Source organism: Tupaia chinensis, unplaced genomic scaffold, assembly GCF_000334495.1.
Source record: "Tupaia chinensis unplaced genomic scaffold, TupChi_1.0 Scaffold000159_1, whole genome shotgun sequence".
Taxonomy (NCBI): domain Eukaryota; kingdom Metazoa; phylum Chordata; class Mammalia; order Scandentia; family Tupaiidae; genus Tupaia; species Tupaia belangeri.
This window is the reverse complement of record NW_006159630.1, coordinates 4,191,287-4,201,846: the sequence shown is the minus strand read 5'-3', so window position 1 is coordinate 4,201,846 and position 10,560 is coordinate 4,191,287. Positions and strand designations below refer to the sequence as shown.

The 10,560-nt window shown below is 52.3% G+C and overlaps 1 protein-coding gene across 4 annotated transcripts in view; it reads left to right on the top strand.

Annotated features, from left to right (window-relative positions):
• The window catches only part of TNRC6C (trinucleotide repeat containing adaptor 6C), a 158,474-nt gene that overhangs the window by 76,181 nt on the left and 71,733 nt on the right, over window positions 1-10,560 (top strand). For 2 of the 4 annotated variants that reach the window (XM_006145716.3, XM_006145713.3), the window contains exon 4: window positions 5,698-8,316. In XM_006145716.3, the coding sequence (XP_006145778.1) occupies window positions 5,916-8,316 (2,401 nt within the window). In that variant the 5' untranslated portion in view covers window positions 5,698-5,915. Of the gene's footprint in view, window positions 1-5,697; window positions 8,317-10,560 lie in introns of those variants that run through there. The other 2 variants (XM_006145714.3, XM_006145715.3) reach the window with 1 other exon arrangement.

The window sequence follows — 10,560 nt, the reverse complement described above, 5'->3', positions numbered from 1 at the left end:
GGGCTGGCCAGCCCCTTCTGCAGGTATTTCCTCAGCGGCGGCCACTGCCTTTCTGAGTGTGTGTGACATGCTGTTCCAGCGTGGAGCGGGCTCCGTGCCCTGAGCTCTTGGCTGCCATTCAGATGGGATAAGATGGCGTCTTGGAAAGGAGCTGCCTGCTGGAGGGCTGCTGCCCTGGCCGGGATGGCATGGCCCTGGGCGGCGGCCCTCCCAAGTAGGAAGCAGCTCGTTTCCCTCAGGCTTTTTCGTGCTCTCGTAGGTTCTTAACCTTGAGCACGCAAACTCATTGGACTGCTCTTCTGAAACCCCAAGGCGGCAAGCTTATTCTCTGGGACACTGCCACTCTGTTAGCAGTTCACGACCCCTTGCCTTGCAGGAGAGTTGCAGGAGAGAGGCGATGCCGGAGTCTGTCTGACTGTGGATCACTGAATCCCAAGTGCTTTGGCCCTGAGCCCCTGACCGTGGTAGTCGCAGGGGTGAGGAAGCAGCTTCGGCTCTCGAGGGCTGAAAGCAGTCCCAACGTGTACCCTGCGCACACCTGCACTATCAGTCGGCATTAGTAACCGTTCAGCTGTCAGAAGCATTGGGAATTCTTTTTCACAATGCGTAACTTATTATTTTGTAACTTCTGTTTAAAAGACAATGGTGATAAACACAAAGGCATTTACTACCTGTCAGTGTTGGTACCAACTGTGCGTTCTACACACTTCGAATAAATCTTGTGCACACATTCGTATCCAGTGAATGTGATGGCTAATTAAAATTTTTCTTACAGTAGCCTTTGCAAGTTCTCACTATAATAAATACTTTGCCAGGAATTTTTTTCTCTTTATATAGTAACATTTTGGAATTTAAAACAAAAATGCAAGCTTTTCTCTTTAAACCATGTTATTATGTAATCCTTTTAAATTTAATCACTTAAGACACGTTACTTAGATTTTTAGAGACTCCTATTTATAGAATGTATAAACCATTTAAATAGCAGAAGAAAAGAGAACTTGACACCATCCATGAATTTCATTTCCGTTTTCTTTGCAAGGCTTTCTTGGGGGAAATCATTCTGATAGTAAAACAGTAAAGTGGAAAGAGACGAGAATTTTATGCTGAAAAGGCAGATCTCAGTTTAGTCTATGTGGCTTACCAGTTACAGACCTTACCCCAGTCATTTTCCCTCCCTGAGCCTCTGGTTCCCCACATGTAAAACAGACAAAATTTGTAGCCTCATTTAAGCCAGCGTTTGTGGAAATCCTCCGGACTTCAGGGTGCCACGAGGGACAGGCATGCCCTGGCTGGAAGCCTCTGTGCCAGCTCTGGGCCTTGCTGTGTGTCGGTGTGTGGGCTGTACCTTTTGATAGCCCTCGTGGGAGTTAGGGCTCTAGAAGGCCTGCGGGGGAGTTCCCCGTGGTTCATTTCAGAGTCCCCATTCATTTCAGAATGACAGCTCCTGAAGCCAGTCATCTCACGGACTTCCCTCACAGTTCAGTCTTTTAGACTGCGTGGGATTCGTGAGTTGATAGCCGTCAAGAGATTTTGGTTTCTGAAAAGCATGTCAATTCAAGTATCTGTGAAGTAATGAAGTTCTCCAAAGTTGAATGATGTCTTTTAACCATACAGAGAAGAATAGTTTCTTTTTTTAATGTATTTGTTATCATCATAATCTTGTTTATATTACATTGAATCACATATAACTTTACAGTGTTTTACATTTCTTTCTCCAGAAGGAATACCATTTATATCAGTCTATGCAGAGACATTAAAATCCCCACTTCATCATCCAATAGCTTTTCATTATTTTCCCGATCATCATCATTATTATTCCAACTATGTTTAAGTCAATCACTATTTCTCATTTTGCTTGTAAAGACTTTACCCAACATGAAATACTTCTCAGCCCAGTCCGGTTGAGAATACTGTACACGTCATCACCAACGGGTAATAAGCCATGAGTGTCCACTAATGCCAGGCCTCTCTATCTGCTCTCTTGCCGTCCTTCCCCATACCCTTCCCTTCTCCCGCCGTGTTCCACTCGGTCTCATCATCGTTAACCACCCCACGGCTTTTATGTTCTCCAGTATTTCGCTCTCTACCACAGAGTGTGGGTAGTCGGTATATACTAAGGGGGTACAAGCAATACCTTTCTTCCATAGCCTGACCTGCTTCACGCAGCAGTCAGTAGGTCCTCCATATCCCACCACTTTCTATCCAGTGCCAGGGCTGAGTAAGAATAATAGTTTCTTATATTTTCACTTTTGGAGTAAAATGTGTCCTAGTGTTGTGATTGAAAGACAGGGTAGTGGTGGCGGTGGCGGTGACTCTGAGGGGAGGACAGGCTCGGAGATGCCACAGAGCTGCTCAGATGCTCCCCAGAGTCCCGAGAGGGACTGCCAGGGCGTCTGAAGGCAAGAGAGGTGTGGTCAATGGTAGGGCCTGGTGTTGATGGAAATTCTTTTTGTTTTGGGGGATATGTGTTTGGTGTTTGTTTTTTGTGTTTTTTTTTTTTTCTTTTTTACCATAGGGTGTGTGCGCTCACTAGAGAGAGATGGAGAGAAGACAGAGAGATGGGGACCAGCAGTTGGTATAATGGCTATGTTGCTGGACTCCCATGTAGTCGACCACGGTTCGCATCCCGGATACGGTGGCTTAAACTCACGCCGGGCACGTGTGCGTGCATGCCGAAGATCTCGAGAGGAGAATGGAGGAGAAGGGATTGTAGTGTGGCCATCCCCCCTAGGGGGTGATTTCTCGCTTTCTGTCTCTTTGTCTGTCTGGCAAGCGCACGTGCCCTATAGCGAAAACCTCTCAAAAAGAAAAAAAAGAAGACAGAGAGATGGAAAGTGGGAAGTCACCCCCCACCCCATCCAAGTGGGGGTGGCCATGCCTCAATCCCTTCTCCTCCAGTCTCCTTGGATTTTGGGCATGCCCACACTCATATGTGCCTGGTGTGATTTCCAGGCTGCCGGGTTGGGACTCAGACCACGGCCAGCCTGTGGGGTCCCAAGCCTTTACCACCACGCCACTTGCCGGCCCCGTGTTTGTTTCGTTTCTCCAGTAAAGTACGAAGACAGAAAGAGGCGGCATTTTCACATTAAGTTGGGTCTACATTTGAAAACCAAAAATACTGCATTAAAATCATAGCTTTTTAAAGCTTCCTCATTTTCAAGGCCTTTCTAGTGTTTAAATAAGCTTCTGTGTTTAAACTTTTTTAAACTGTTTTCTTAAGTGTCAGAGCACATAGTGTACTGTGCGTTCTCGAGCAGGTAAAGCTGGCGAACAAGGGGGAGCAGTCGTGGCAGTGTCCGGCCTGCGTCTGCCACGCCTGTCTGCCATGGCACGGGAGTCCTTCCAGAAGGGAGATCAGAGGTCTTGTTCATCTGTGTGGCATCGCATTCTTGTCAGGCTAGAGCTATTGAATATAGACCATCAATGGGCTCTAAATGTCTGTGGGGGGCCAGCAGGCAGAATGGTAGTTAGGGCGCTGGACTCCCACAAGGCTGGTCGCAGTTCCAGTCCTGGACCTGGTGGCTTCCTCGCTCTCTCTCTCTCTCCGTCCCTCTCTGGTCAAATTTGAAAAATAAGTAAATAAATAAATAAAGTTAAATAAAATAATTCTTTAAGAAAAAAAAAAATTCTGTAGGAACTGTCAGAGGAGGACAGGGCCCCGAATTAGAGGAAGACAGAGATTTGTGAGCATAGGTCCTGGGTACTGAGAAGGTGTCTCAGTGAGAGCCAAGGAATGAGGCCAGAAATGAGGATGTGGGCTAAGACAACGCGCTGCAATATGCACCCCCATGGGTGGTCCCAGGCTCTCCTGGGTCTCCTGGGACATGCTAGGCACACGTGTAGTCCTGTGATCCCCAATGGCTGGGCACACGTGCAGTCCTGTGATCCCAGTGGCTGGGCACACGTGCAGTCCTGTGATCCCCGATGACTGGGCACACGTGCAGTCCTCTCAGCCCCAGTGGCTGGACACACGTGCAGTCCTCTGATCCCCAGTGGCTGGGCACATGTGCAGTCCTGTGATCCTCAGTGGCTGGGCACATGTGCAGTCCTGTGATCGCCGATGGCTGGGTACACGTGCAGTCCTTTGATCCCCAGTGGCTGGGCACACGTGCAGTCCTGTGATCCCCAGTGGCTGGGCACACGTGCAGTCCTGTGATCCCCAGTGACTGGGCACACGTGCAGTCCTCTGATCACCAATGGCTGGGCGGCTGCTGAAGCACACTCGGTCCTCCCTCCTCCTTGGCTCTCCGTCTCTCTCTCAGGGGAGAAAATAGATGGATAGGGTTCTCTGTGGTATTTATGTGTGGGTATGTGTGTTTTGGTGCTTTTGTTTGTTTTTTGCCCATATGGCGCGTTCACTTGGTGGAGAGAAACAGAGAGCGAAAGTAAGAAAGCAACACCCCCTGCAAAGGGGAGTGGCCACATCGCAACCCCTTCGCCATTCTCCTCCCACACACGCGAGCCATGTGTTTTCCTTTTCAGAGAGATTTTTACTGTAAGGCCCGTGTGCTCATCATTCAGAGAGAGAGTGACAGACAGAAAACAAGAAATTACTTCCCCAGGGGGATGGGTATGCACACACATGCGTCCAGCGTGAGTCTTTTATTAAGCTGCTGAGTCTGGGTCTCGAACCACGGACAAACTTACATGGGAGTCCAGTGATATAACCATTATGCCATGTGCTGGTCCCGCCCCATGTGTTTTTTCAAGCCTTCGGAATCAGGACTCAAAATGTGCAGTCAGCCATGTGAGATCCAGTGCCTTAATCACCGTGCCACCTGCCTGACCCAGAATTGTTTTTTATTTTTATTTTTATTTTTTTGAGAGGTTTTCGCTATAGGGCGTGTGCGCTCGCCAGACAGAGAGAGACATAGAGACAGAAAGCGAGAAATCACCCCCCAGGGGGGATGGCCACGCCGCAATCCCTTCTCCATTCTTCTCTCGGGATCTTGGGCACACACGCACACGCGCCCGGCGTGAGTTTTAAGCTACTGGGTCCGGGACGCGAACAGCGGTCGACTACGTGGGAGTCCAGTGACATAGCCATTACGCTAACTGCTGGATCCCAGAATTGTTTTTATTAATGCACAGCCAACAGTGATAAGGCAAATCTTGGACGAGGTTAGATGAAGGGATGTGCACGTAATTGAGCATTTCTAGCCTTGGTGTCCTGGGTAACACTAGGCGGCACTCTCTGACTTGTCTCCTTCCCTGCAGTCGCTCTGCCAGCTGACTGTAGCGGCCCAAACTTTCCCACTGGAGAAGCTGTGGGTGGTCTCTGTAACACTGTAACTCTAACTAGAGCTCGGAGACCTAGAGGTTATATCTAGAAGTGCACACGGACTTGGTGTGGTCACCGGTTCCCCGAGTCTGCTGCTTCCAGGAAGTGAGTTCCCACGTAAACCGCGGAGCTGCTGCGTGCAGGCCAAGCTGCTTTCTTTACTACGCAGTTCTCAAAGACGCGGCTGCGCTGACGCCTGTGTGAACCTTCTCACGAGGGGTAATAGTATGATGAAGTGGCAAAATTAATGTCATTTTAGAAACATTAGCTTTTTAAAATGGGAGCTTTCTTTAAGTCACTTTTTCACATTCAGCATTGAAAACTCAAAAATAACGAGTTTCCCCAAAGACTAGTTAACAGTTGATTCGTTGACAAATGGGAGGAAATCTAATTTCGAATTGCGTTCCTCTTTTCAGATCTCAATCACAGTGGATTGGCAGATCATTATGAAAACCCCCACTGGGGACAGCAGCCCACTTACCGAAGCGAAGCCAACTGCGGCTGGGATAAAGTGATAATAGACAGGACCGACCAGGAGGCGTGGCCGTCCATCACAGGGACAGAGACGGAACCTGCCTCAGAATGTACTACAGACACTGACTCTGCCTCCAGCGGTGGCGCCGAGAACAGTAGCATGGCTACAGGGGGTGCCCAGGGCAGCTTCGCTGGACAGTCCAAGAAGACGAACGGCAATAATGGCGCCAGCGGCGCACTCGTCCAAAGCCCTTCTAATCAGAGTGCCCTTGGAGCTGCGGGAGTGAACGGGAGCGGCGGTGCGGCCAGGGTGTGGGGTGTAGCCGCAGGCTCCGGCGCTGGCCTGGCCCGCTGCGCCGTCAGTGGCGGGGATGGGAAGATGGACACCATGATTGGAGATGGGAGAAGCCAGAGCTGCTGGGGGGCTGCCAGCTCCAACGCTGGCGTTAATCTGAACCTTAACCCGAATGCCAACCCCGCTGCCTGGCCTGTACTTGGACATGAAGGAACTGTGGCCGCAGGCAGCCCGTCCAGTATTTGCAGCCCAGTCAGTGCCATCGGTCAGAGCATGGGCAGCCAGAACGGGAGCCCAGCGGGCAGTGGAGGTGCTTGGGGAAACTTGCTGCCGCAGGAGAGCACGGAAGCTCAGACGCCCGCTCCTCAGAATGTGTCTTTCAGCGTACAACCTCAGAACCTTAACACTGACGGACCAAATAACACTAACCCCATGAACTCGCCCCCGAACCCGATCAGTGCACTGCAGACCAACGGACTGCCGAACTGGGGCATGGCTGTTGGCATGGGGGGCGTCATCCCGCCCCACCTGCAAGGCCTTCCTGGTGCTAATGGATCATCAGTTTCTCAAGTCAGCGGGGGTGGTGGTGAAGGAGTGAGCAATTCTGTGTGGGGACTGTCCCCAGGTAACCCTGCCACAGGAAATACCAATTCTGGGTTCAATCAGGGGAATGGAGACACTGTGAACTCAGCATTAAGTGCTAAACAGAATGGGTCCAGCAGCGCTGTGCAAAAGGAGGGAGGTGGCGGGAACGCTTGGGATTCGGGGCCTCCGGCTGGTCCCGGGATACTTGCTTGGGGAAGGGGCAGTGGCAGCAATGGTGTCGGTAATATCCATTCGGGAGAGCGGGGCCACCCCAGCCGAAGCACCTCCAATGGTGTGAATGGGGAGTGGGGCAAGCCCCCCAACCAGCATTCCAGCAGTGACGTCAATGGGAAAGGGTCGACAGGGTGGGATGGTCCTGGTGTCAGCCAGAGCCCTGCCGCGCAGCCTGGTGGCGAACACATGAACTCTTGGGCCAAAGCTGCGTCTTCGGGAACTGCAGCAAGCGAAGGCAGTAGCGATGGGTCTGGCAGTCACAATGAAGGAAGCACCGGGCGGGAAGGGACGGGCGAAGGCCGCAGGCGAGAGAAAGGGGTCGCAGACCAAGGGCACATCCAGTTGCCACGGCACGACCTTGACCCCAGAGTCCTGTCTAACACTGGCTGGGGACAGACTCCTGTGAAGCAAAACACTGCCTGGGAATTTGAAGAATCCCCTCGATCCGAAAGGAAAAATGACAATGGGACAGAGGCCTGGGGGTGTGCAGCTACTCGGCCTTCCAGCTCAGGGGGGAAGAGCGATGGGCCCATCCCGAGCGGTGCAGACTCTTCAGTGTCGGGGGGGGCCGGGCCGCCCGCTCGCCGCGCGGCCTCGCGTCCTGCCGCCACGCCAGCAAGTGCTGGCTGGGGAGACGGCCGCGGCAAAGGGCCCAGCGGCCCTGGGGCCTGGGGGGACTCCATGAGCGCTGCTGCCGTCACGAACGCTGCTGCTGCCAAGGGCGGCCATGCCTGGAGCGGGGCCGGGAATCCAGACGACAAGCCGCCCACCTGGGGAGAGCCTCAGAAGCCCAAATCCCAGAACTGGGCTGAGGGGCAGAGGTCGAACCCTGCCTGGAGTGCAGCGGGGGGAGACTGGGCAGATTCCTCGGCCGTCCTTGGACACTTGGGGGACGGGAAGAAAAACGGATCTGGATGGGATGCTGAGAGTAGTAGATCAGGGTCTGGTTGGAGTGATGCCACACGATCCGGGACCGGGGGCTGGGGCAGTGGCACCAGCGCAAAAGTTAATCCAGGTACAAACTGGGGGGAGTCTTTAAAACCTGGTCCCCAACAGAACTGGGCCAACAAGCCCCAGGACAGCAATGTGAGTAACTGGGGAGGAGCTGCTTCTGTTAAACAGACCGGAGCAGGGTGGGTTGGGGGGCCAGTCCCAGTCAGGCCCAAGGACAGCAGCGAGCCCACTGGCTGGGAAGAGCCCTCTCCGCCATCCATTCGACGCAAAATGGAGATCGATGACGGAACCTCAGCTTGGGGGGACCCAAGCACCCACAACAATAAAACTGTAAACATGTGGGACAGGAACAACCCAGTCATCCAGAGCAGTGCCACGGCCACCAGCGGCAGCAGCAGCAGCGGTGGCAACGGGGGCGGCAGCACGCACAGGGTCGAGACGCCCCCGCCCCAGGCCGGTGCCCCGCTGAGCCGGTCGCCGCTGCTGGGTCCAGGTAGGAGAGGCCTTTCGCGTTACATCACAAGAAAAAGTGCTGGTTCTCACCCCACAGTCGCCAGGACCCTCGTGGTCTTCTGACTGGCAAGTGCTCTTTTGCTCTGAAGTGTTCTGTCCTCGTACTAGCCAGCGAGAATAAAGCAGGTCCTTCTAGAGCATTCTCTCCAAGTCAAAAGTACATTAAACACTCTTAGTAGAAAAGGCTTTCCAACCTGTCGTCCCTTTTTTGTTCAGAAAATCAGAGGATGGCTTATTTTGAAATTGTTCTTTTACTGCATTGTACTAGCACTTCACGTTTGATCTGGGAAATCAACTCCTCTTCACTCTTTTACTTGCCCGGGCTCCTTACCAATTACCGTTTCTGTGACCTCTTAAAAGAAACATCTTCGCATTTCTTACTCATGTTAGCCTCCTTCTGAGTGTTCCCAGTGTTTGCTCATACCTTCCTAGGTAGCATTTCGGAGGTTTCCTGACACCCCATGGCATGCCTGGGCCGCGAGTGAGTGAGCCCTGGCACAGTTGTTGGGCCTTGACCTAACTGGGTGGAGCCATGACCCTCGGTGGTTCTGGTTCTCAGGTCCAGTGCGGCAGTGTGCCCTGCCCCATGCCACACCCCGGCCCCCCGTGACAGCGCCAGCACCCCTCCTCACCCTCCTCCAGTGGTCATGAGGGTCGGAAGGAGAGAAGAAACGGCATCTTTGGGAAAGAGCAGACCATCCTGTTCTAGTTGGTGTTCGTTTACAGATGCCTGCATTTCTTTATCGGATTCATGACTGTCTCCGGCCCTGGCATTTGTTAGAATTGCTGGGAGCTGGGTGGAGAGCGTGTGGGGGGCGGGAGCATTGATGGGGTGTCAGTCTTAGAGATTCTAGCTTACTTGGTCTAGGGTGAAACCCACTCACTGGTCGCTTTAAAGCTCCACAGGTGTTTCTGATGTGTGGCCGACGCAGAAATAAACAATGTCTGTGAAGTGTGAGTTGCACTGTACAGGTTATGTTTTGATTTCGATTGAAAGAAAAGTCCTAGAAGTAGACTACCGTTTCTGTTTTGAGTTCCTGGGTTGTGCGGCCCTGCTAGGCGTTGTGGTGGAGATGGTGACCGGATGATTCAAACCGGAGCTGGAATCAGAACAGATGCCCACACGCTGATCACAGGGGATGCGGGTAAAGCACCCTGGGCTGTGCCACGGGGGAGCGGACAGTAGCCCTGAACCTCTTAGCTGGAAGGTTGGTCCGGGGTACAGTGTCACTGAGCACCAGGCATGGGGTGTGTCCAGTGCTGAGCGAGAAGGAAGAGGGGAGAATGGATGCAAAGGGAAGAGATCTCTCTGCCCAGTGGGAGAGGAGCCCCAGTTCATCCTGAAGAGGAGGCCCAGGGCAGATGCACAGACAGGCTTAGTGGCACCTGCTGGGGTATTTTTGTTTCTGGGAATGTGGAGGACATCGTTGAGAGTAGAAGGGCTGGGTAGGAATGGAGGAGTGAGCAGCAATAAGCAGAGATAATTGATGCAGGCAACGAATGGATTTTAAAAGGAAGGTCGTGGTTAAGTCAGTGGGAAAGGCTGGTCACACCCGACCTAGCACAGCTCCATCAGCATTACAGGGAAGTGTGCACAGTGCCCGAGAGGCGCTCATGCTGAAAGCGAACCACCCCCTGCACCGCGGTGGGCCGGCCCGGCACCAAGTCTGCTCGTGTGCCCAGCCTCCGGGTGACATCATCTCTCATGTGAGCTGGCCCCTCGGGCTTTGAACAGCTAGGGACAGAAGATGAGGCCGCTTACCCAGAACAGTGTTTTGGTGCGTGTGGCATGCACACTTCACAGCTCGGAGCCACATCGCATTTGCTGGGGATGTCTCCCCTTTGACTTGTCATCCCCAGAAACTACTTTTAACTTTTTTTTTTTTTTTAAGATTTATTTATTGGGGCCAGCAGGTGGCATAGAGGTTAAGGGGGCTGGACCAACCGTGGTTCGAGTCCCTGACCCGACAGCTTCCTTTCTCATGATCCTTTGCTCTCTTTCTCTCCCCCCACCCCCGGAAAAATTAAAATACGTAAGTAAATAAATAAATAAATCTTTTTAAAAAAATTTAAAAGATTTATTTATTTCTATTTGTTATTTATTTTTAAATTTTTGACCAGACGTAGAGAGAGAAAGGAAAGTGAGAAAGGGTGACCAAGCCACCAGGTCTAGGACTCAAACCGTGGTCAGCCATGTGGGAGTCCAGCACCTTTAACCACCACG